Here is a 27193-nt window from a genome sequence, read left to right as displayed (position 1 = left end):
CTGTTGACCCTCAAGGAAAATAATACACTCTATCTCAGTCAAACCTACACCAAGCAATTTCAAAAGGCTAACTTGCAGTGAAAGTCGCGTGCATTTTTAGAAGCTACGACGATCATACCTAATCTATAAAAACGTGTTAACTACTCTGTAAAAAATAAAAAGAATTCTTTTCGCTTAAGTTTATATTTCTAATTGAAGCAGGAATTTGTAAAAGTGTTTAAACTCAAATTAAAAGTTTAAAAAGCGCAATTTTGAACTCTCACTATCCAAACAAATCCAGCATTTATTTAAATATGGCAGCTCAATGAAGGCAAGACCGTATCATTTTTAGACCATAATATATGCAGATTGGTTATGAATTATGAACTAAACACTCGATATTTTAGATTCAAATTAATAGTTCTTCCTTTTCAGTCTGTCGCTGATAGGACGGAGCACTCATACGCCCTTCCTCCGGATTGCCACAGCTTTTTCAGTCTCACATCAGAGTCTCACCCTTCGCTGACTGAATCTACATGTCGCACAATGAAGAGTGTTGCCTCTGTGCTATCTCTCTCTCTCACACCCAAATCTGGTATATATCGTAGTATTTATTGTGATAAATATTATAATTAAAAAAGACAAAAATCTCATTATTTTTCCAGTTATGTGCGTTTTTTTCTCCTAGAAATGGCATAACTCAGGAGTTATAATACCTTTCCACCTTGACTCAGGCAGTATGACATCCCAAATAATTTCGTTGCTTCCATAGGCAAGTCAAGTAATTCTTGTTTCTTTCATTAAACAGTTTGAAATATAAAATAAACGATTAACTAATCCCATTTCCCAGTGTCATAGTTGAAAGTGACCAGATTTTAATTGACACTTACAGGCTAAGAAACATGCATCAAGGAATTCATCCTCAAAACGAAAAAAAGCTTTAATATAACATGGTTGACGATGAATCGTCAACAGCCAGTTTATTGTTATCAAAATTGTAAAATAAAAATCAATCTGTGCGCATCAGTTTGAAATAGTTGACATCACTCACTGAATTTGGTTACGGATTAGTTTTTGGCAGCAACCATTGTCAATGAGAAGAAAGCATCTGAATAGATTTTTGATGCCACATTGCAATTTTCAGAGATTGTTACTATTACAACTCTGTCAGCACAAATCAAGTTAATCAAACTCAGTCGCAACAGCAAAATGTACACATCGTGGTTGTAGATGCAATTATAAACTCAACTTGTACAGCCATAAGAACTATATTTATTAAATTAAAAGTTGTTACAAGTTTCCAGTTTTATTTCTCATTTTAGCATTTCCGGCATTATTATTTACAGTGATCGATTATAAATAAAAAGTATGTTTCATGGAACATCATTTTCATCATTTTCCATCATTGGGGGAAGGGACTGGGGTGTGTCATTACTTCCTCTTACAAAAAAGAGAGAAACAGCAGGGGTGAGCGAGCTTTTTCCATCAACCAGCTCGGCTGACTCGCCCCTAATCGCTACAGTAGAGTGCCTCACAAAAAGCCAGATTTCATCAACATTTCGCAGGATAAAAACGGCGTTCATTAAATTTAACGAAACCAGAGGAAAAGAATATCAGGAAGAGCAAATTATCATAAAAACTACAGATGGCTTTCGTGTTTTATGTGTTTACGCGTGTGATTCGTAAGTTGTGTGTGTGTATGTGTTTGTGTGTGTGTGTTTCTTCAGTGAGAGCGTGTTCGTGTATGTGTGATTTGCAAGTTTAAGGGGAATTAATTGCAGGTGGTGCATTTTATGTTTCCTTGATGACTAAGCAAGTGGAGGGACTTGACGGCTGGCCGCTGCTCGGGGATGCTGAGACGAGGCGACAGCCGCGGCCGCCGCCGCCAAAAACTCCCCACTTGGACTGAGCATCGAATCTCGCGAGTTGGACTGAGAGGTGGCGCGCAACAGGGTCACCGCTTCTCGCTCCGGACTGCACTGCACGACGGCAGCTAGTCACTTCGCACGCCCAGACTTCTTCTTCTTTCGTTTAAAGAAGCAGCAGCATCTGTAACACAAACTGAACCCCTCAGTAGTCAGCATGGCAATAGCCAAACTACGCATTTTTAATTGTTACATGCAATAAGCTGGGCTTAGTTTGTCAAGGAAATAAAAGCACCTCATTCGTTTTAGCGCGTGGGAGGATGATGCAAATCAGTTTTAATATTGCAATACATCATGCATTATAAATGTAACACTGATTGGCATAAATAGATGGAAATCGTTTTCATAAAATCAAATCAATGCAAAAGAAATTGGTAAATTGCCCAGTTTCTGTAAGGCACGTATAAAATAAAGCAGTTTCGACAACTTAGAAAAATGTTTTTATGTCCAAGAGGCTGGCATTGAAATAACAACCTAAGAATAGAAAGAGATTTTGTCTTTAAGAGATACGAAATTAAAATTTGAGGATCAAAAAAGATCATAAATATAATTCACAACAGAAAAACTGTACCATTGGCATAATTATCATTTCTAAAATTAAAGAAAATTATACGTTCAAACCGATTTTTACAGAGACGGCTACAATTTTGAACTGTCTTTCTAGATTTTTGGATCTACCGCTCATTGCAAGAAATTAAATTTTAGTTGAAAACATTTACTTTTGAAACGATTTGTATGTTTGCTAGAGATTGAGTTGATGAATTGAACCTTAAAATAAATATGAGTGATACATACTTCGTTTCGTCTACGATTTCCACCTCGGCTTGTGCAGTAATCGGAGTGTTGGAGTGACCGGCCGTGGGGTCGTCGTTTGCCAGCTCTCCGTTCGTGGAACTGACAACCTGCAATAACAACAGAGAGATCAGTAACAATGCTTGCCACGGCGTGGGCAAAGTCCTGCGCGTCGGCTTGACCAACCCTCTCGTAGTTCGTGGGAACAGAGTAGGAGAGCGAGAAGGAGATAGACTCCACTACCATGCACGCAACCGGCATTCGGAGTGGGACTCACCTGCACTGATCCATGCCTATCTGCCGGCGTCAGGTTGCCCAGAGTATTTGAAGACTGCTTTGGAACATCAGACCATGCAGCACCCTTGACTCCACCCTGGCATCATGACAACAGTCAGCAAAAGCAACGAAAAAGTAACAAAAACAAAATAATGTGGTGGGCATAGGAACGATTTAAGACTACACGGAAAGCTAACTTCACTCAGGTGTCTACTTTTACCGGAAAGCAACAATGATTTCAGATTGATTTCGTTTCTAGCCCCTCAAAATCTACTGGTTTCAATTTTGAACATATTTTGGAAGCTTTAACTAGTTTCTAGCCTTTGGGCCTTTGGGGAAAATATTGAAAGAGCTTCCACCAGACCTCCTCGATAATTAACTCTTCGTCATCGTCATACATTAGCCAATCCAATCCATCCTATAGCCAAAACAAATTGACTGTTAATTTCAAACAGGAGCAGCCAGAAGAAACCCAGCGCATGCGAGCACGGTCTTGCCCAGGTGTATGGTTCATGACTGTGCTGCAGGCAGAGAATTTTCTTGGGGACAAGTTAGGATCAACCGACTCACTTGATCATAACCAACACTCACAACCAAAACCATCGTTAACCTCGTGTCTACTAAAAAATACTGAGAGAAGAAGCAGTGAGTGTCACTCTCTAGAAAGCTGTACTCGATACAAACAGATCAGAAAATCGTGGTTTTACTCTCGGTCTAATTTATTGAGGCATGCTCCTTGGGTGTGTCACAAAAACCCAAATCGGTAAAATGCAAAACCAAAGTGGCAAGACAGCAAACAGAATAGATAAGAGGTCCCTCCTGGTTGTTGGTACCCGTTCGCATAATATGCTTGGTATTGTGGTTTGCATTTATAAGTACCTTTGCCGTGTTTCGGTGCTGCTCTCTATTAGGTGAGACAACCATCTCGTGGCCAGTCTGTAAGGAGCCCACTGGTGTTGACTGCAAACAGAGAGAAGCGTGTGGATTTTTGTCAAAAATCTGAGATTCAGCGACATTCAGAGTGAGTGTAGGGTCTCAATTTTCTAGACAACAAACTGTGAGGTGTTGACACGCAGGAAAAACGCTGACAGTAAGAGAAAAAGCAGATGGAAAGAAGCGGGGTTAGTTTGGCGTGCAAGATAAAGTAAAGCGTGAGAATATGCTCAGAAGATTGTAAATCAAGTTATGCTAATATGGAATTTCTTTTTCCGTTATATCTTAAATTTGCCTCCAATTGACTAGAAACGTGATGTTATTGATTTCAACAATTATACTTAGAAGACAAGATAATCCGTGAAGAAAGTGTTGGTAATTTTATCACAGTTAAAAAGCTATCATCTCATGACCTAACAATAAAAATTGTTAAATATTTCTTGCGAGTATAGCTTTATTTGAAACTTTAAGATATTAATGAATTCGTAATACAGACAATAAATTTAGATGATTGTGAGTCAACTTGCTATTTAAAAAAATATCTTGAATATTCATGCCCATGGAGCAGGTTATTATTTTTTTTTGTACAATTTTTACGCAAGACTGATGAATGTAAGCACTATTAATCTCTGATACTGGAAGAGAGGGCATCAGCGTTAGGCAGGCGAGCTGGTGAAATATTGATTGGAACTAGCACTGTCCTGCTCTATCAAATCGCTAAGTGAAGACTCACCTTATCCGACTTAGTTTTCCCAACGTGGGAGGGAGGTGCGTTTCTGAGCACGCGAAAAACGTGGAAATTCGCAGGCTGGACGCATGCATTGATTGGAAAAAGAAAAGAAAAAGAGAGTAGAGAGAGAAGGAGGCGCATCAACACAAAAGAGACGTGCACAACAGACCGCGGCCGAGAGTCGGGTGGCGGCGGCTGCGGCGGGTCCGCCCCACCTGGGTCTGGAACGAAAATTACCATGGTCTTTCCTGTCCAGTCGAACTCTCCGTCGTCAACATAGCCTTTTCTCTCGAATAGATCCTGGAAGAGTTTTCTCAAATACTCGTAGTCTGGAGTCTCAAAAAAGTCCAGTCTTCTCACGTAGCGTAGGTAGGTGGCCATCTCTTCGGGCTGGTTTTCACAAAGCACCTCGATCGGCGTCGCACGCTTCGTGTCGCCGATCTTCTGATACCGCTCTTTCAGCGTGTCCGCCTTCAGGCCCTGCCATGGCAGCGAGCCGCGCAGAAAGTACATGAACATGTGGCCGAGAGCCTCAAGATCATCTCTTCGGCTTTGTTCTGTAAATCAAATTTGTTAATCTCTCTTTTTAATAACGTTACAATTTTACTTATTGTTTAAATAAATTAAATGACTTTAGCATCTTTTTACAATACTAAATTATCTAGGCAGGGAGTTGTGGCTTTAATATCATAAAATCTATGACAAAACTTTAGAGCAAATTAAACATTATGATATTATTTTCCTCGGGGAATATAATTTTTTTAAGAGAATGTAAGGCAGCTAGCGGGTTTGTTGAATTATATTATACTGGCGGTTGACGCGGTGGATCGGTTTGAAAGTTTTTTTGGCTGTATTTGAAAAACAAAGCCCAGAAACTATTTTTTCCCTCACTTTATTTTTTTAAACTTCTGGCGGTGGGCAATTGACCATGTGACTTAAAATATTCTGGCTGGCGCAACACAACACGGTTGGTTCAGTTGGCTGAGACCTCTAAATTTTCTCAATATTTTTTTAATCTTTGAAGACAAGCAATACTAAATTTTTGTTGACATCTGTATATTACATTAATAATTGTAGCTATGAGTCAAGTGGTTTTTGTTTGGCAAGATAAGACTTGTTCATAAAACAAAGCAAAAAATTGGCAATATTGAACGATAAGTGTTTAAATTGACATTAAAAGTGAAGGCAAACTCATTTATCATTCAAGCTGTAACCTTCAGACAAAATTTGCGACGCCTTACCTTTGCCTAAATGCGTGTTTATGCTCATATATCTAGCTGTGCCTGTTAAACTCTTGTGCTCCCGGTACGGGATGTGTTTATTAGTCTCCAGGTCAATGTATTCCTTAGCGAGTCCAAAGTCTGCGAATGAAACGATAATTAGTTCAACTTTTCCACGAACGCAATGCTGATATTTGGTTGACGTCAGTTAGTATTGACGCCAACGCAGAGCCAAAAGGGCTTAGTCGTCTGCGCTGCTTCTGTTGATTTTATCAATGGATATAGATTCGAAAACTTGAATAAATATTTCCAAAATAAATTTAATCTATTTTTTTACCTATAATGTGTATCACTTTGTCCTTCTTGGTGGAGCTACGACCAATGAGGAAATTCTCAGGCTTAACATCTCTGTATATGAGATGTCGTGAGTGAACATATTCTATCCTATGGAGCTGAAATGGAGAAAAAGGTTCATATTAATGAATTTAATTGGAACGAAATCAGGCATAAATTTCAGGGATCATTCTTAGCGTCTAGCATATTAAGAGAAAAATACATAGGCTCCGGATTTAGGGAATAAACTACAAAAAATCACGTAACGCTTTTTTATTTCCTCTTTTAACACGCAACGACAGTCTTTAACGTTTAAATCGAATTTCAACAGTTTCACTATACGCTGAACTGTTCTAATTATCAGCTTTTAGTTATCAGTATATCAGCCGTCAAAAACACATGATTCTTTGCGTTTTTTTAAAACTTAATTAGTCACCAAATGCAAATGACGATTTCGAACGCAACCATGGCCGAGTTTTTTTTTATTTTTTTTTCTCAACCACACAGAGGATATTTCTGGTCACACACGTGCTCTGTTAATAGCCTCTTCCACGAGAGGAGCGAAAACAAAACGCGCCGTTTTTAACTCAATGACTCGCTCAGCTGAAGGAAGATGTTGGTGACATAACATAGTTGAAGGAGGTGGGAGACGAACAATGGCAAGCGAGATTACCGATCTGAAAGGAATGCGCTCGCAGAACAAAAATCAACGTCAATAACCGCAATTAGCGATTAGCTATCGTCAACTAAGTCATGGCGTAAGTAACGTCACTACTTGGGGATTTTCGAAAAATCCATCGATGATGCAAAAGCACACCCAATGATAATGATTTACGGTTTACATAGAGTAATGAACTATGCACAGTTCAATACAATGGAATATCTTTTATAAAAATCTAGCGATTAAATAAGTATGGGTGGACATTATTTTAGATAAAGATCAATTTGCTAGCCCTTTCCCTAGATCCACATTATAATTTCCCTGATTTTGTCTCATGAAACTTTTCATCTTGGTCAAGCTTTCTTACATCTTGTATATCAAATACAGGTGAACTTCTTACAAATTTATACAATTTAAGGCTTGTTTTCCGCCATCACGTTGCGGACAGTACGCGCAAAATGAATACTCCTTCAAAATTATTCGAATTTTGTGTCAACTGATAAAATGGAAGAAAGCCCTTGAGATAAGATAAGCTGAAGTGGAAAGACTGATTCGACTGTCAATGAGGAGAGTGCTTTAGAGACAGACAGACAGAAAAATATGCCTAACAACAGTAATTTTGGTAGTCATCAAAACGAGAGCATTAGTTAACAATTAACATCAAAAGCGGAACGAGATAGAGAGGAATCATGTATATACACCACTTGACAGAAAGATACGTCGAGAGGAAAAAGCGATAAATTTGCAGCTGTCATTCGGTTAATGTACAAAGTTGTGAATATTTGACGCAGTGCTAATTTGCAATTCAGCCGAGACACTCTCGGGGGAAGCACAGGCACGTGGCCGACTCAAATAAAATAGCTCCTTCGCGTTTGACGGCCGAACGGACGCAATTTATCGATTTCAGCGTGCGACACGCGCGAATGCGAGCGATTGCGTGGCTTTCACACCTAAGAATTTTAAATAAACATACTTACTAGTTGAATTGCGATCATTAAAACTGTCTTCAGGGTAAACCTACGTCCACAGAGGTCAAATAAGTCTTCTAGGCTGGGGCCCAGCAACTCCATCACAAGCGCGTTGTATTTGCCGCAAGGGCCAAAGTAATACACCTCGGGAATACCTTCTGCTGCCAAGGGCCGATCGCGAACACAAGCAGAAACAGAAAGAAAACAAAATCACAATTAAAACGTTGCCAATTGGTAAAAAGTCAAGAGTGATAAATTACAGTCTCCACCATGGCTAATTCGTGTTCAAAATTGAGCATAAATCAAACAGAGGCTGTTCAGGCTTTGAAAATGAAATCTAAAATGTACAACAAAAATCATTATTTGTTCATCTAATTAGAGAGAAGTGGTGATTGTTCAAAATACGGCCACTATTTAATAAATTTACTTGTCAGTCGAAATTTTCTCAATCAAACGAATAACACATACATCAATCCTCACAAACGAGTGGCCGCTAATTTATTAAAAATCAAGTTTCTAAAATTAAAACTGAAATGATTTTTGTGCTCTGTACATTCTTTGCATTCATGTTTTTATAAAAACGATAAACACTGCACACAGATTTCATTTCCAAGCTCAACAGGCTCCACCATGGGGTCCATTATACATATATTATGTAAAATGTACATGTTGCAAAAAGTGCAAAAGCGGCAGTCGCCGATGTTCATAGCAGATAATGAGAGCATTCCGCTGGCGATTGAAATTTTCAGCACAGCCGAAATGCGAAAGTAAAATGAAAATAACCAACAGCGTTAGCAACATCAATATATCACATGACTCTGCATAAAAGAGTACAACAGACGAATCAACAAAATTTCGAGTCAAAAACTGGGATGGCGTGAGAGCGAGACGAACCATCATTTTCGGCGTTTGGCGCTCGCAGGGTGACAATGCAATTGAGCGTTTGTGACACCAGGCGAGCTGACTGGCCGGCCCGGAGAGGCAAGGTCGCGGCAATGACGTCAATACGCGCGTATGTATGCGACTGTCAGGAGGCATGGAGTGCAAAGAAAACACACAAGGAGAGAGGAGCAGAAAGAAAAGAGCCGCTCGCTCTCTCGCATGATGAGCCATTAGCAGAGCTTTATTGGCCAAAGAGAGCGACACATGATGCGATTCGTCTTGCTCTGATGTGAGGGCGGATTCTAAAACAACTCGCTCATCACAGAGAAACAAAAACAAAGCGAAACGTTATTAAAAAAAGCTGTACACATTGTTTTGGAATTCGCCCTCAGGGGTTGAAATCGTATTGCGCGTGCACACAGAAAAATAAAACACAAAGAGCCACACACGACGAAAAGTGAGAGATATAATATGCAAAACCGACGAAAACGTAAACAGAAGAAGCGAGTGCAACAGCGAGTATCTGCAGCAGGTGCGTGCGAGAGAAAGCTGAACAAAATTTTCGTAGTTTCAGTCGACAGCCTTCAAAACCAACAAGAAGTGAACTCGATGCGTCCCTCGAAAATTGCGTGTGCATTAGTTCATAAAGCCCCGATTAGCATAATGGATAGCAGCGCGAAAGTGCCGCTTTTTGGGTAGGAAAATGCGTATCAGATGACACACGTTTGCGAGCGAGTTTCCGCTCGGCGAACGCTAATTTTGACGCCACGTTTGTTTGTTGGAGGAGTAGGAGGAGCTAAACAAATACTAGTGAGAGTAGAATTGATATGATGACACGTAATTCGTGGTGCAGCCATCCAAGGGGATTATTAATGCGAGGCAAGCAGCGATCCCCAGCTTGACACACGCGGCTTTTCTGTTTACAACGCGGGGGACACAAGACGCTTAACGAACTAACAACTGAGGAGAGATGAAGCCGTGACATTTGTTTGATTCAAATAGGCTGGCCGCCAGGCGACGATTATTACTCATTAATGGTATTGTAAGGTTTTTTTTTTAATTTCAAATTGGGTTTTATTGTGGCTCAGCAGGTTTTTTTTAGGGCATTGCTGTCAGTCAAATTAAATTAAGAGAGTGCTTCGAATTGTATAATTTATGGTTGAAAACTCCATTTCATAAAAAAAACCTTCCTTCGAATTGATGTTGTGTTAGCAATCTCAATCAAGATTTATTTTTACCCAAGAAATAAAAAATCTTATATTTTCTTCATTTCTTGAAGTTTAAATTCTCACGTTTCTCATTTCCATAAATGAAAAACGCACTGTCGCAAAATATATCACTTTTCTCTTTCTTTTAGCTAGACGCGTTGAATGTAATCCTTTGAAGCGCGACTCACAAGTTGTATGGCTATGAGCAGCACGCATTTCAGGGTGAACCTGCGGTCGCACAAGACGAAGAGGTCTTCGAGACTGGGGCCGAGCAACTCCATCACCAGAGCATTGTACCGGCCACCGCAAACGCCAAAGTGGTAAACACGCGGGATGCCCTCTAAAAAAAACACTCGGTTTTGTCGTCAAACAGCCCCGCGTGACACTAAATAGAATCGCACAAAGAAAGAAACACAAACAGTGCGCATAATTGGGGAAAAGAGTCATTATTTTTAGTTTAGCGCGTGCGTAGTACTGTATATATGTTTGCGGGTGAATTGTGGGACGTAAAGTAGAGTAGTGTTTGTTGTTGGTCTGCAGGGGTTTATACACACTTAGATTGAAATAAAAATGTACAATGCAATGGCAACGGGAAGGAACAATGCGGAGAACAGCTGCATGTCAGCGCAGTCGGCAAACATCGAAATGAGCATTAGCCGCTTTTTCTACTCTAAAAATAAAACAAAGGAAAGAAGGAGAGATAGATAGATAGAAACAAAAGAACACGCGGCCTCTCTGCGGAGGTCGAATCGCGTCTTCTTTCTCACTGTAAGTGAGCAGGCAACGTGGTCGGCACGCGGGGAGGTTAAGAACAGTTGAATCTGAACTTTAACACGAAACACATTTACTTTTGACCTTGCAAAATTGTTTGCGAAACACGATGTTTACCGCATTACCGCCAAGGAAACACGAGCAAATATAGCATTCCAAGAGTCAAATGGTCTTAAACTCCCACTTCGCAAGTTCAATGTTATTCCTACACAACTGAACCAAACGGAAATAAAAAGTGGCGAACTTAAAATGACAAAAGACCAGCCGAGGAGACGATCGTGAAAAATTGAAGCCAAAAATGAAAACAAACAGTTACATCGGAGCTGATCAAAAAAAGGCCGACGACGCATTCGAAACAAAATTTGGACATTTCGGTCGGCGACAGTGCCGGTGTACCTTTCACTTTGCCCGACGCGGAGCAAGTGGAGGAGCCGCCAGGGGTTGCAGATCCGCTGCCGGAGCCGCCTGCGTTCGATGTCGATTTCCTCTTGCTGGTCGAGCCTGCGGCGCAGAGAGCGAGAACAGACACAAATAAAGTTTGTCATCACGCGAGCTGCCTGCGAGACTGCGAAGTGAATTGAGTAATTCGCGCGAAATATTGCGAGGGGAGACCGTCCTGCAAGAGAGTTTCAGTGAAAAATTTGGGGCTCGGTCGTTTGCTGCCAGCCGCTTGATTACTACTCGGGAAATCGAGTCTGCTGGTTAGTGCAAATGGAAAATAAATGAGAATGTCGCCGCATTAAGCGACCCGCCGGGTAAAGCACTTTGGAATGGGAAGAAGGTGACGGATGAAGACGACCAACAAGTATAATCTATCTAGTGGCTGGTGTAACGAGGAGTGAATTAGAGAGCTCTCAATTTGTTTGACTGCCTGAAGTTTGGTTTCGGTGGTTATAGTTTATATCTAACGTAACAATGTTTAATCGTTAAGTTTTCATTATGTTTCCTCCAATCCAGCAAAGGGATTTTTTTGCGAAATGATATATTTGCCTAATTTTCTAAGCTCCAGACTTATTTATAAAATTTTGGGCAGAACGATTTTTAACAATATGCAAATTTTTAATGAAATTTTCCTTCATCACACTGATCTTTTCGGGGCAAAGCAATCGAATTAAAATTTTAGGAAGCCAGACTGAATTATGCACTCCTAGGAAGGTGTATTGTACTTGGGACAACTCTGCAGAATTCCATGCGAGGAATTATTCATCACGTGAGGCGTGTCGGGTCGTGCCTCAGTTAGGAGAAAAACGACGATCTCGTCTACATTCCGGCAACGGAGAACAAAGACGGATCGCCAGCACCATCCCGATTGCTGATGTCATGGACGCCACATAATTTTGAATTCCAATCACTCGCTCAAGAAAGAACGAGCATCTTTTCTCTTCACTGCCTGACTGACTGGCCGCGGATGGATGGATTTCGTGTAGTCGCGGGAGTCGACCCGCCGCCGCTGAGGAACATGATAGTCATCCTCAATTACAAGTTGGCGCGCAGATAAAAATCTCTTTCGTCTTGTTTTCAAAGAGCGGGCTTATTGTAATTGAGGCTGCACGAGATAAGTCGATTATCGCTCGTTAATCGCATTAAAATGCCTTCGTGCCAGCGGAATCCAGCTCATTATTGCAAGGGCGGAAAATTTGATCAGTAACCAGGATCTCACACATTTTGGATAGATCCACCAAAAACTTTGTATACCACTTTCATTTAGTCAAACAGATATTTCTTTCAAATTGAAATGAGAAATTGGCTATTACTTTTTTAAATGAAGAGCAAACGGCAGACGCCATCGTCACTTAGTTTTCATACGGCTTCTTTTAACCTAACTCCGATTAAATTCCAACAGCCTGTGAGATTCCGTAAGTACGCTATCTATGAATAGCGTAATTTCCTAGCAAGACGTATCTCCCGGCAAGAATCAGAGCCGCAATGAATAATTCATATCGCGGGACTAAAAGTCCTCTCGATTTAGCATATAAGTTATTTGCATAAATCACAAGATTTCCGTGGTATTTCCGCACAAATTAGGTTGAACGGCCGGCGTGAGTCATCAGCGTTCGGGCAAATTTATAACCACGGCGCTGACGCAAGCAAAACGCGTAAAGAAAAGCAGGAGAGAGTGAGATCGACGCAAGATTACACGCACAGTTCTGGCGGCGAATCGATACTCTGCCTCCCGAGCCTATTTACTTTGTCATAAAACCCACAAAACTTTTTCATCTGCATCACTGCCGTTTTCTCTTTCTTTCCCATCGGGCAGGCGAAGCACATTTTTCCTCGTTGCGAGTCACGTGCTGCGCGAAATTGCGCCATTATCCACGTACATCCATCCGCCTGCCAACAACCGCCGCCGCTGCTGGATTTGCGACCTTTTCGATCCACTCAGAGGCATCGTTCGCGGAATACGGCTCGTGGGGCGCGTTTATAGCAGCGAAAAAGTAAATAAGGTAACCAGAGCTCTTGTTTTTGTTTCGGCGAATTCACAGCGATTTGCATGAAACGATTTTGCGTCTTTTCCGTTGACTTCTTGCTACGCTCAAGTTATTCTTATCTGCCAAGAACCACAGAAGTCATATAAAGAATAATGTCGCATCAGTTGGTTTCTACGCATGAATATTTATTAGCAACTCATGCACCAACAATCAGTGGTGTTTACACTCGCTTAAGGCTTAGCTTAGGTGCAGTTGAACTCAAAACTTCAAAACACAAGAAAGGCGGCAATATTTTCCGGAATCTTGAAGGTTTGTATCTTCTTAAGCGTTACCAAAAATTCACAGCCTTGTCGATGGCTGATATATTCTATTTTCCGACAAAGTTCAATGAAGCATGACTGAAAGGCAAAGGTCAACAGCCACGTTAAAGCAGCAATCACCAAAACAAAGGCGACATTATTTGTCATGAAAGTGCTCCCTTTAAGCGTTAATAACAATTATTGTCAAATGCCAGCATTACCGGCTTTCTCAAAGAAATCTGTTTCCGTTCGAACAAGTTGCGCAACGCCTGATCAGCCCTTTTTCGTAAGAGTCATAAATGAATCAGCAGCAGCACCGCTTGTTCCCATTTCCCATTCGGCCAAATGAGGCAGTCAGTAAAAATTGATAAGGGATTGAGTGGTCCTGATTGCAGGCGGACAGATGGATGGAGATCCGCAGAGCTGATTTTCTAATCAAGTTTCTCGCGCTCAATGGCGAATTCTGATCCCAAGAATTGACCGCCTCGCATTCAGCAGTAGCAGCGAAAGAAAAAATGCGTGGTGCTGTGCCATTCCATCTTGTCTGAAGGGGTGAATTGTGAATTTAACGGGCTACAATGTTGGCAAGGAAATAGTTTTTTTTAGGCGTAGCTCCAGTTTTGCGCAAAGGAAACGTGTATCATTGTATTTAAACCACAAAATTTAGAAAAACTTGGCAGAAATTTATTGCACCAAAGGAAAAGTCTAACATTATTTTCTTTTAGACAGTGGTCCATTTGGTAGCGTTTATTTCCCTGGAAATTTAATGAAAAATAATAATAATTGCACTTGCATCTAAATGTAAAGTTTAACAAGAGAGGTTTTAAGTAAAAAATATATACTTTAACTATTCACATAAAGTATTTTAGAAAAAATTGGGTTAAGAATGTAGGCGTATCCTTGGTTTTCTATCGGAAACACTGCCCTTGAACTTCCAAGCGGCGAAAAGCTTGGGTAACTATGCAAAACCATCTGCATGAATCGAATTGAATCAATTCAATTTGCCGAATTTTCACGCGTATAATCAGATTTGGCAGACAGTTCGGGGTCTTCCTTAGCTAAGCAAAACTTTTCGTTAGTTGGTAACGGGACCGGTGCAAGCAGCTGCTGTGCCAAGTAGTGTGTCTTTGTATGTACGTATCCGCGCGCTCAGCGACTGAGTGAGACTTGACCCTAATCAATAGGGGAGTTGGGCTCCGATGGCATGCGCGCCTCCGCTAAGCCTTTTAGCGACTCTCGCAGCCCTTTGTGTCCCAAGTTGCGGCCGATATTTGTGCCATCGTGACGTGCGCCTCGCTGCACTCGGAAATCGGGCAAAGTGAAAGAAAGCGGCAGCAGCCCCTTCCGCCCGCGCCGGCGGGCGAATCGATCCGTGGTGCCAGATGAAAACAAGCTGCTTGTTTGGAAAGATAGAATAAATCTGAATGTGCGCTTCGATTCATTCACTGACCGTGACCTTTCGCTTCCAGACCGCGTTGCTGACGGATCATTTCTAACTCTGATAACTGACCGATTCTCCTCCCATATTAGACTGGTAGCGGCTTTAATTGGGAAATCAAAGCCAGATATTTATTGTATAGGAGCATTAAATCAAGAATGACTCAATTGCAAGTGATTATTTTAATCGGTCAAAATATACTCTTTACAAGCGTTGATGGGAGAATCTGATGAAAATAGCTTAGAGCTGACTTTATTCTTCCTATTATGGAAAGTCTTCTAGGAGAAAACCACCCACACGATCTCCCTGGAAACCAACACGTTAACGTATTTCCAGAAGGACGAGATTTCTTCACGGAGTATTTCGAAAATTCCAGAGGGAAACAAACGGTGAAATTGACACACAGCGGGGGTGACATCACCGCAGAGCGAGGCAGTGGTGCAAATTGCGAAAATTCATTTATTCGAGCCAATTTTGCCAACAGGAAAGGAAGAGGGCGAGGGCGTGCGGCTTCAGCTTGGTTTATCTCTCGGGTCGGCGTACTAGACGAAGCAGGGAAAGCTGATTAAGTTATATATGCGGCTGAATGTGTGTTCGACCGCAAATTGGATAATGAGCCTCAGCGCGACAAGCAAATTTCGCTGTTGACAACCCCGTTGCTACCGAGAAAGGGTTAGAAAGCGTCCTTGAGCTGACCCCAATCCGCCGAAAGTTGGAAGTGGGTGGTGGTGGGCGAGGTGGAACACCAATTTGGCTTCTAATTGAATTCACGTTATAATTCTTTAAAATTGGATAGCGTGAACAATGGTGTAGCTCTTTCTAATTATCTACTACGCGTCTCAAGGTACAAGTTTATGATAATTTGAAGAATGCTATGCCAAATAAATTCACCTTGTTCAAGTGATATTAATTAATTTTAATTTTTAAAAACCATTTTAAAGCTACAGCATTTAAATTAAAGGCAGGCAAATTGATCAAACTGAACTTAAAAATGAGGAAATTTAAAAAAATGTAAAAGCAGAGCTTGAACTCCATTTTTGCGTTTATGGAAGCGTTCCTTTCAGCGGAGAATTTAAACGATCCATCACACCACAGTTTATCTAACCAAATTAGCTGCAAAAACACCGACATGCAAAATGCATTTGAAACTGACAAGCCGGGCATGAATTTGAGAACAGCCGCTGCGGTGTTTCCCATAACAGAGGCGGGCGTTGCTGTCGGCTCCAGCGACACAAAACAAAAAAAAGAGGTGCCTGCACACGCATTAATTAAGCCCGGCACCGCACACATTGCACGCATAAAAACAGTCGCGGCCGAACAGGATGTGTGCGGCGAAAACAAACACACTGACCGACAGTTGACCGACCGGCGGCTCATTCAATCGGCGCCCCGAACGAATCACACCCTACGCGGTGCACGTGCGAAAAGCTGGCAGAACATGTGCCTCCCCCGGCTCTCTGTCGGCACGTTTTCCTCTTTCGGTTTTTGTCGGTAAACCCAGAGTGAGTTGTGTATGTGTGTGCACACCGCCGCGGCAGCCAACTTATCGAACGCACCAGCAGCAGTGGCAGCGGCAGTGTGGAGGAAAACTTACACATGAATAGCTTTGGCGCGGCGCAATGGCGAGCAAAGCCCCATAACGGGCCAGCTGCGTGCCACTCGGCCTCTTCCTTCTCTTTCCATTCGCAACTTGAGCACTTTGGCAGGATCGTGCTTCATTTATCAAAGGGCAATGCTGAAAATTTGATTACCAATGGAGGCGGAAAGCGAGCGTCCGCGGAGAAGTATAAAACGAAAATTCATCACTGGCTTTAGAGCAGCAGTTTAATGGCACCATGAATATGCGAGACGCCGTTGGCTGTGATTTTCAAAGTGCTTCTGCGAATTCGAGTAAAATGAATTCAGAAACAAAGAACAGAGCAACTCGAGTAATAAGATTTACCGAGTTTGGTACAAATTGGGCTAGAGGCGTGACACCGCACTGACGAAACAAAGAGGATTTAAAAATTTTGTGGGTTTCTTTTTGCTGCCTTGAATTTTATTCTAGCTGATTACATTTCTACATTTGGCACAAGATAAATTTGATTTGAACATTTAAAAAAAGTATATTTATGCGAAAAGAAGTGTGCGTTCAGTGTATAATAATTTACTTTTAAGGTAAACTAAAATTCACAAGCTATCCAGTTGTTATATAAACAGCTTTTCACAGGGGACCGGATGTGAATGTCAAAGCTTCTCACGTTTCAATTGACTAGACACCAAACCGATGAACCGGTTGTTCCCTTAGCACGCTCAGAATCATAAAACCGTGATTTAGAACCGATTTTCAGCTCCGATGGCTGGCCTCAAGGCGCCCACTAAATCTGCCACAATGTCGTGACTTGTTTAATTATTTGCGCGGCGGCGGCAATAAGGCTCGTAGGGGTGCACCGCCACGGTTGCCAGCCAGAGCTGCTGGTGCTCGAAAAAACAACAAAGCCGGCTGGCTGGCTGGGTCTGTGTCAGGCCGGCTGCTTTGTTGCAATAACAAAATGGATCAGCCGGTGCTCGCTCGCGATGGTGAGCACGCAGACGGTATTGTAATAAGGTGAGCATAAAGAGTGAGTCCGCGCGCACCTCGTCTAATGTTGGCAGGCGGAGACGGAATGCGCCTGCTGAATTTCAACTTGGTAGCCACGTCCAAGGAGGATGGTGGAGTGAAATAATAAAACACATTTTGTATTATTATTATTGCTGTGTGTGTGTGAGCTGACCATGACGAAGGTGTTACCATTTTTATCCACAGCTAATACAATGAGCTGGATTGCTTTTTTGATAAAGCTAACGAGCCTCCATTGAAAATTAATTTGGCCCGGCTCACGTCAGCGGCTAAATAGAAACGTTTGGGTATGCTGCCGGCATACAGAACGACTTTTGAGGGTCTGGTGCTCAATGCTAAACGAAAGAGAATTCTTGCAAATGATTGCATGGGAGAGTTTTCAGGTGAAATAGGTACCATGAAAGAGCGAGACCATGAACTTTTCACCCAAGAGAATAACACGTTTTATATTTAAGACGGGCGATGACAACAATTCTGTTTGTTGCTTTCCTTGATTGAGGGACGCCTACAGGTACCCTCTTCAAACAGAGGCATCCCCTTTCCGTTTCAATGCTTACACTCACTTCTCGTTTTGTCAAAAGGGAACGCTTCTCTGGTGAGTGCGAGACGTAAAAAAGACTGCTTTTTGTCAACGAGATACCTGCCCGCCCATTTTGAGAGAGATATCAAGTGAAATTTCTCACCCGCTTTTATACGCGCGCAAGGCTGAAATTATCTTTCCTGCAATCCGGAAAATTTTGCAAACTCCGCTCAGACGGGAGAGGGAGAGAACACCCTTGATGTCATTTCCTCGAGTGACTGAATGGATTCATATTGGATACGCTCCAGTGCGTTTCCTCTGAGCTCCCAAGGATGCGAAAATTCCAAAGCTAAAAAAATGAGGAGAGAAGGAAGCACTAGCGGTATATTTTCTGATATCTTTGATTTGCATTTCATTTTCGCTGCCACGGGTTTTTCATTTGCATATCATGAGATTGCGAATCAATGAAGATCAGCATGCGATTTTTTTTCTTCCGCTTTTTTGTCTTTTCATTTGTGCTGTTCAAATTGGTCAGAGGCGTTAAACATACAAAAGCAGCACAAAGAGCCTACCAAGAATGGGCCGGGACAGGTATATAGCAGCATTTCATGGCATTGACAGCACCCGCATTCGTCGCCGAACGGTGATGGGTAATAATTCAATCAGATCGATCGGCTCTCAAACACAATCAACGCGTGTACGCCAAAGAAAGAAGGGTTGTTCTGTATCGATGACAGCTCGGCTCTATTGGTGGCGAAACAAAACGCAGCGAGGAAAACGCGGCGGCTGGAAATCAATAAAGTGGCAGCAAGAAAGTTGTTATATGTTTTCCGCTGAGTAATTTATCGACGGCGAGCACCTGCAAACCGAATTACACGCACACGTTTAACCTTGGCTGCGAATCAAACCGGACGGAAACAGAAAATGCGTTCAATTAAGTGGAGGAGCCCTGCGACACTTCAAGCATTCCGTTCGGCCTCTCAGGCGGAACTTCGATTCTGCTGTGGGAAAACAGAGATTTATAAAAAGCAAAGGGTGTTGCAAATTTTCATCATCTGCAAAAAAGTGAAGAGGCAACCAAACATATTGAGAGGCTCGACAATTGGCACACTCAGGTGACAGATAACAAAGGTGGACCAGCACAATTAAAATTAAGATGGAGAAGAATCACCGTCTGTTGCTAAGCGCTTTCTTTTTCCGACGAAAACTTCATTCAGACACACAAACAATATTTATCAGTTTGTGCTGTTGATGAGGTAAAGATGAAGAGAGAAGAAAGACATGTTCAAAATGAAGCAAACGAAATGCGTTTACAGCACTTATTGATACATACCGTGAGAGCCAAGTAGCTTGTAGAACCTGTATTCTAGATGCAACTGCGGCGCTTTTGATTTCATTGCCTCCTGCGAATTACAAAGATAACAAAATTAGCCTCAGAAGGCAAGTGCGCAAATTTTCAAATTAACTCACCATTTTGATGGCAACGTGCTCGTTGTTGTACAGGTTTTTGCCTGAAAGCAGAAAAACCAGAATATCAGTCAATGAAAAACTTGCATTACAAAGTAAGCAAAAATTCTTCGGAGGACAATGAGTCCCGAGCCTTGACTGAGATCATTCGTTGTACACATGTAACTCAACTGCTGCCTTTTAAAAACTCAAATCGTATCGCGCAACTACCAAGCCCTGATCGTTTTTCAGTTAGTTGCTTAATTTAAGGTCATTTTTCGTATATTTGTGGGAAAATTTAACAGATACACGCAAAGATTTGCTTATTTTATTTAGCGCTCATGTTTACAAAAAATATACTGGCAAACTGATTGATTATTAGCATTTTATTGCCGTTTCCTGCGACCTTGGTTGTGCCAGGGTCTCCATTTGAGCAAAGAGGCAAATTTATTCCTCGATTCGGCATGAAAATCGTCTGCTCGCAGCGGGAATATATCAAACCTCAAGGCCGCAGAGATCGCGGATTTTAATCGCGAATGCGCGAAAAGCGGCACAAAAGGCGAAGCGATCTCGCCAGTCATCTGTGTCCTTGTCTCAGCAAGTGAACGTGTACACGGGAGTAAGTGACCGAGAGGAGAGCGCACTCGGAGTGAGAAGAAAACGAGAATGCCTTCGCCCAGCCAGATATAGTGCGCGCCATTAGCCGCATCCTTTCCATTTCGTTAAGGTGCACGATCGCCGTCGGCAGGCATCTCGTAATTCTCACACACGAGTACCTCAAATGTTCACTAAATAATTTACTCAACATTATGTAGTTTGTTAAGCCCCGCTATTGAAACAAGGTAAAAATTTCAAACGTATTTTGAGAAAGCAAACTATTCCAATTTATATGAAGCTGAGTAACAAATAGAGACGTTAGACCGCGGTGATGGATTATTTCTCGAAAAGAAAAATATTAAATAAAAGTCGGTAAAGATATGAAATAATTGGAGCCGTCCATTTCCCATTAGCCCTCCACATAAATCACGATTCTGACTTTTACCGACGATCTCATTATTTTCGTTTCGGGGTATAACAATCGCATTGCGCGAGCAAGGAGAATGAAGCTGGTCGGTCGGTTGGCCAGCCACAGCCAGCCAGCAACCTGTTCCGAGACGGTCGACCTGCCTGCCGAGGGAGCAAGTGAGCGAGGGCGGTGACTCACGAAATCTCGGCTATGTACTACCTGCGAGGAACGTCCGCCCGACCTGATCTGATGCACGCCGCTTCTCTCTGCTTCGCTTCTCTCGTTCACAATGGACGGCGTTCATAAAAAGGAAACGAGCCTGTTACTTTTCGCGTCGCACCGACTGACGGACAAAAAATTCCACCAGCTTTTCGAGCACGATTTGCCAAGACGCGGGACTCTATCAATTGAATCAGCTCGAGCGGCGGAAAAGGCAGCTATCGTAGGAAGAAATTTTTCAGGAGTGCATAATTGTATAGATTCACTCAATTGCTGCAATTAATGGTTTCATATTTATTCAATAGTTTGTAAAATTATTCAAAATCAGTTTTTAACGTATCACTTTTGCTCTAAATGTTGCAAATGAAATGAAAACTACAGATAGGATAACATAATAAGGTTATTGTTCACAAAAACGTATTACCTTCAGCACTGATTCATTTAGTGTTGGAATTAAAATGTTAAGTCTAGAGACAAAAATATTAAAGAGAACAACATCGCGAAAATTACATTCCATCCTGCATTCCGTTGCGAATTTGCTTTAACTTAAGCCAGAAATGGATGTGAAATTACAGGCGTAAGATGACCTCTTAAGAGAACGGAATTTTCGTGGGAATTTCAGCGGCCTTAGTTAATTTTTCGTGAGAGCTTCACTACCACATTAAAGGACTTGTTAAATGACGGGTGTAGCAATAAATAGCATTTTACAAATGCAGAGTTCTCTTCTCTTCTCTAGCTGTCATCAGCTAGTTCCGAGATCGTTAGTCTGAAATCTTCTTTATATTCATGTCAAAGTCTTTCCGTGCAGCAACTTGAATGGGCCAATAAACGATCTTTCGACGGCAAACAACTTAATTGTAGCCAGACCCTTCGCTTATAATGCATTCTTTTATTTACATAACTCTCTTCAATTAACTTTAAGCGAACGGGCAACCAAGTAAACAATCAGTGCACACGCTGACCTCATTTGAACTCGATTTGTCTCGCCATAATCCCGAGGGCGTGTGTGCTATATAAAGCTCGAGCGGGTGTACGCGCACAACAGCTTAGCAGCATTGAATACATTTTCATTCTCCCGCAGAAAGAAAACAATGGCTTGGGTTAGCATTATAACTAAATATTGTTGTTTGTGCATCACAAAGAGGCAGCGACAGACTGAGCGAGCCGTCCAATGACATGACATTCATTGAGCAATCAGCTGATTGCAACTGTTTTGTATTCAACCTGGCGATGGCGATACTTGGCTCACCTCGTTTGCACACACTTAATGCACGCATTTCTAGTTTTTCTATTACTATGAACACAGGAAAAATGTCAGATAAAAATTGAGAAGGAAAATTTTTAAGGGTTTAAGGATGAAGCTTTTTCTGTAAACGTAAATGAAGCATTGGGCACGACTCACTTTTTGAAGGCTTTGAAAATTTCTTGCTCATTTATAGAAATTTTAGCCGCAAGTCATTCATACTTATAATACCTTTTAAAACAAAATTTCGTAAGCGCACACGGTGTTACTAGCAACCCTTTTTAATTCAGGGGTAGTGTCGTAGCATTCGTACATTGGATGATCGCACTTTTCATCCAAGACAAACAGAAAGTGCCTATCCAGATGGTCTCTTTTTATTTAATATTAAAGGAATTATAAGTAATTTCCGAGGTAGGTCTAAATGGTTACTCTAGTTAATATCGGCCAAACTCTAGGGAAAAATATAAATTGAAATCATCTAGGTATTTAAGTTTAAAGATGCTAGTTACTGATAACCTTCTACTTTGCTTTGCATACTGCCTTATCGACCGGCTGCGGTTTTAATTGGGGAAACGCTCGCGCGACTTTAGCTTGGCAGCGTCGCGCGGATTCACTTTGAAGCCTTTTGCTGATTTAATCAAGTGACGCAGGCTCGTTAGAAGCGTTTGTTGGCATTGTCCGTTCACGCATTCACGCCATTGCCCCGAAATAATGTTCGTGCAAATGCAGGCAATGATTGTGCTGATATTTCGCACAAAACGACCAACTTTATATATATCAACACGGCCCGCACTGCCTTGTTCGTGGCATTAAATCCAATAAATTGAGACAGTCCGACGGTATCTTGTTAAAACCTTGATTTGAGTGTCCATTTGTGTTAAGTATTGTTTCGATAATTGCAATATCTAATGCCCGAGGTTTAGCGATTAGATTATGGTTTCCGCAGAGAGTGACAGTTGCGTGATCCATACACAGTGCATAAGCCACGCCTACAGCAACCATAAACCATAACTTTAAACTCGCTTTACTCAAAAGATTCCGGGAAAACTGACGTGTTGCTAAGCTTTAGGCGCCGCGCGATATCATCACATATGGTCGTGAGTTCATATTTTTAAAATAAAATATAATTGAATGTTTTAAGAAGTAAATAAGTCATTAATGACGCATTCTTTTATTTTAAAATATATTAAAAAGAATAACAACTTAACTGCTCTTATTGACATTAGCAGGTTATACTGAACTACACGCGATGACGCGAGTGGTAATATCTACAAAGATTTACTTTTACCTCTTCCTAAATGTTTCAGGCGTTTATTTTACAAGGCGATTTATCTTTATAATTTTCTGAAACATAAATACTTGGTCATTTTAAAAATCAATATTAAAGAAATAAATAGAAGCAAGAATGGCGAACAGAAGTAGTGATAACGGGAAAAAGGATTACTTTACAAAAGTAATCTCTCGCCACACTGAGACCACATAACTAATTTTATAAGTTTCATATTTGTTTAATTCTAATTTTAAGCGTTTTAAGATAATTAAATTGATTAATTTAAGGGCAGGGAAAAATCTGCAATAATCCATTATTCAAATCACCCGATTTCAGCATGCACAAGACATCTATTCTGCTACTGTCAGCGCTTTTATTTTAAATGAGGCATTGGTTCTAGATAAAACCTTATGAATACACAAATGCCACGGGTTCCACATTTGTTTAATACTCATTTTACGAAACCATCGAAAGCTAATTTTTAAGGCTAGCTTCATCACCTTTTCAGTGATAAAAAGTCAATTAATGTGTTATTGCAGAGCCAATAATTGGCAGGAAATCAAAGGAATAACCGGAATTACACACTTATCGGAATCGGCAACAAGATGTGCTGAAATTACCAAGTCAAGTGTGCTGTCTACGTTCACGTTACGCAAATGAAATGTGCAATTCCAGTGAGCACGAGCGCAAGCACAGAAGGACAGAGAAATAAAATGCTATTTGTTGCCCGTTGCAATTTCCACGCGCATCAGCGAAAATTAACCTGAATGCCCGCACTTGCCGGCCTGACCTAATAACGCCAACTTAATTAATTAGCTCTGAAAGTGGCACTTTGCTTCGTGAAAAGCAATGGAAAATATGATTGCCTCATAACTGTGTCATCCGACTGAGCGCGCGCTTTATTAAACACAAACAAATATAGTGCGGTACCGCATGGACTGTAAGGGCGGAGCTGTGCGACTCGATTCCAGGCCAGGGTCAGGGGGTGAACATGAAAACACGGGGCTGCACCCGAAAGCAGCCCTCTCTGTTCTGTGTATATGCTAAATAATGATGAGCAGCAGCGGCCGGGGTGAGCAAACAACCGTTCTTTGTGCAAGCCCAAGGCGGATCGCCTTGATTGTTTTTCGATTTTTCCCACTCCACTTCACTCTGCGGATCTTGTCTAAATAATAGACTGCCAGCCTGGATCACAGTCAATGTTTTATTAGCTACAACCAGGGTGGTCAAAAACCACCTTTGATTTTTTTCTCACGAATATTGCCTGGAATTTTTAAGAACGGCAATTTGAAATGCATAGGTCAAGCGAAACATCCTGCTTGTAAAATACATATTGTAACCCAAGAGAAGCTGAATGGATTTCCTACCAACCATTCAATCGAACTATGAAAAATAAAGGAAACGGCCAGCTTATCAAAAGGGAAGACGATAATTTAGGTTCAAAGTGTGTTTCTTGATAATGGGCTAGCGGAGCAACTTTGCTCCTTTAATTTATTTTTTTTTTTTTTGCTCTTTTTATCCTTGTCCGTCCGAGGACCGGGAAGGGCGCGCACTGCACTAGCACGAATGCTGAAACCCGGGTCCCAATAACACCGCGAACGGATAACATGGGCGCACCGGGCCGCACAGGGACCCAGCCCACTCAAGGGCCACTTGCCTCCGCACCGAGGACTGCATTGAAACGCTAGACATTCGTCCCGTGAAGCCAAATCACGCATGCTGGAAAGGTGCAAACCAGCAAGTAGCGAGTCGGCGCCGGTGCGCCTCCCAGCCCGTTGAGCAATTTGAGCAATTCGAGTCACTAAACTAACCACTTTTTGCCATTTCTGGCATTGGGTAGCCAGTATTAGATCTCCGAACTGCTCAAATACCTCTCATTGCTTTGACACTCCTGAGAGTGCCTTAACAATGCGAGCCAACGGGCTGGTTAATGCTTTTAAAGAGAAAAATATACAATTTCATATAAAACACTCAAGAACAGCCGCTTATAGTTCTGACAGTTGAAGTCTAAACATTTCGAGTATACAATGTTTTAATTGTGAAATTTTTTATATGAAAAGTCCCGATTCAATATAATCTTATATTTTTTTCTTTGCACCCGACACTTTTGACAGTTTGTATGAACACGGGACAGTTCAAATTAGTGAGAGCCAATTGAGTTTAACTGCCCATCACGGATTTCGCAGCTGAATTAACTTGACTGTTTCAGCAGCTGATTGGTCGCGATCATCCGTCTCCCTCCCATTCCCCATTCGCAAACAAACACCTGCTCGCATCGCGAATGACAACCAGCGTCCCGAGAAAAAAATGTTCCTTTTATCAATTCTTAAATAAAAGTTACCGAGAGCTGGGTTCGAGTAAGTCGCGATTATTGTGTAATTGAACACGTTTATGAAGCTTGTCTCAAGAGAGCGCGCGGTAATGAAGCATTTCCGCCGACTGCTTTTTCACGCTGCGATGAAAACGGATCCGACTGAAAGGAGTTTAAGAGTTTATGATCGGCTCAAGCAGAGCTGAAGGTTGAATTTTCGCATAAGTTTTTGTTACACAAGAGCTGAGAAAGAGGGCAGGTGTTTCAATGTTAAAAAACACTTGAATAATATCAATATTTTTTTAAGTTAAGCAACGTCCGTTGATTATTTTATTTTGTTTCAGACTCAAATAATTCCCTTGAGCAGGAATTTTCTGTAGACACACTTAAAATTATTTTAACAGAAACATTTTAACATGAAAGTTAAATAGTTTCAAAACGTTTAAATTGAAGGCCTAAGGAGGGTACGTGGATTGAAATAAAAACTAATTGAAGATTACGATCGAATTCACGCAATAAACTAATGCTAAGCATTGAGCTTGACATTAAATTACTCGTGACCTCATTCATTCACCACAAAAATTATTTTATCAAGTAGGTTGGCGAACAAATAAATTCAACATAATTCAGCGGCTCAACGAATAAAGCAATAAATAAACCCTTCAGGCGCCAGGGCACAAAACATTCCTAGAAATGTTTTTTTCCGCAGCACGACTACTCAACAGACAAGTCTCCCATTGTACTTTGCAAGCAAACGGTCCATTGAATCCGAAAACAAATCCCACCCTGACCCTGATTCAGGGAGCAGTCAGAGGTTGCGGCAAGGGCGTGGGCGTCCGAACGAGCGGCGCCCTGACAGGTATTGCGGGTGTTGGCGCAAGCAACTTACCAAGGCGGAGCTCCCCGAAGTTTCCGCATCCTATCTTCTTGCCGACCCTGAAGTTGGGCCCGACCATGAGGACGCCGGAGGAGCCGCTGGACACGCTGTGCCTGCTCGTGCTATGCATGTTGGAGGCGGCGGAGGCAGCTGTGGCTGCTCGAACACCGGCGGCGGTCGCACCGGCCGCCGCACCACTCACTCTCGAAACTCGCTTCTCCTGAGGGTCACCGGAGACGGCAGCAGCGGCGACGGTACTTTTCCCTCCGTCCCTCTTCTGCATACTACGTGGCCGAGGGGTGTCGGCGAGGGTGGGCGGCTGCTCGACTCGCGAAACACCACCACGCCGACCGGGCCGACGGTTCGCCTATTAAAGTCGGTATATACCGCGGCACAGCGGCGCAACACCACTAACTGGATTAGCACTGAAAATGGCTGCTCTGGCTGCTGTCGCTGTCACAGGTAGCCGCCGACGCTCGTCATTCTGCACTCGACGGGCTTCGGCACTCGCGTCCAACCGCATTTACCCGCGAACTCTTCCGCGAATCGGCGCGTCGGCGATCACCAGCGGTTCGGCTGTGGCTCGCGAAAAATCGATGATAACATGACAACTCGCCGAGCTGCCTGCCGTCGGTGTGCCGTGCTTTGCGTGACAAGTCTGCCGAAACTCGACTTGTTCGGCCGTCCGATCGTTGCTCGCCTGCTCCGCTCCGGGTCGGCGCTTTCGGCACGGCGTGGACGTCTCTCGGTTTTATCACTGTCCACCGATCATTTCACTCGTAACGGGCACGGCAGTCAACCACTTGGCATCGCCATAGCTCTCTGGGTGAAGTGCGAGATCTGACCTCGCCGTTGATC

The 27193-nt window shown here is 42.2% G+C and overlaps 1 protein-coding gene across 17 annotated transcripts; it reads right to left on the bottom strand.

Annotated features, from left to right (window-relative positions):
- Positions 1 to 1228: 1228 nt before the first annotated feature.
- On the bottom strand, positions 1229 to 27191 carry gish (casein kinase I gish). 17 transcript variants are annotated; one of them, XM_065481369.1, is made up of 14 exons: positions 26348 to 27191; positions 19434 to 19474; positions 19297 to 19366; positions 11075 to 11179; positions 10096 to 10247; positions 6193 to 6307; positions 5877 to 5996; positions 4873 to 5192; positions 4639 to 4713; positions 3852 to 3932; positions 3337 to 3390; positions 2974 to 3069; positions 2700 to 2806; positions 1229 to 2040 (listed from the first exon to the last, which is right to left on the bottom strand). In XM_065481369.1, exons 1-14 carry the CDS (start codon positions 26616 to 26618, stop codon positions 1977 to 1979), a joined length of 1671 nt encoding a protein of 556 aa, XP_065337441.1. In that variant the 5' UTR covers positions 26619 to 27191; the 3' UTR covers positions 1229 to 1976. The 17 variants fall into 17 exon arrangements, with proteins under 17 accessions (XP_065337441.1, XP_065337440.1, XP_065337443.1 ...); XM_065481368.1 differs by lacking the exon at positions 10096 to 10247 and adding an exon at positions 7827 to 7978 and having other exon boundaries at positions 26348 to 27189; XM_065481371.1 differs by lacking the exon at positions 10096 to 10247 and adding an exon at positions 7827 to 7978 and having other exon boundaries at positions 1229 to 2028; positions 26348 to 27189.
- Between the last annotated feature and the right edge of the window lie 2 nt (positions 27192 to 27193).

The sequence above is a fragment of the Cloeon dipterum genome, chromosome 2 (genome assembly GCF_949628265.1).
Source record: "Cloeon dipterum chromosome 2, ieCloDipt1.1, whole genome shotgun sequence".
In the NCBI taxonomy this organism is placed as follows: Eukaryota; Metazoa; Arthropoda; class Insecta; order Ephemeroptera; family Baetidae; genus Cloeon; species Cloeon dipterum.
Note: the sequence above shows the minus strand (reverse complement) of the source record. Positions and strands in the feature narration are given on the sequence as shown.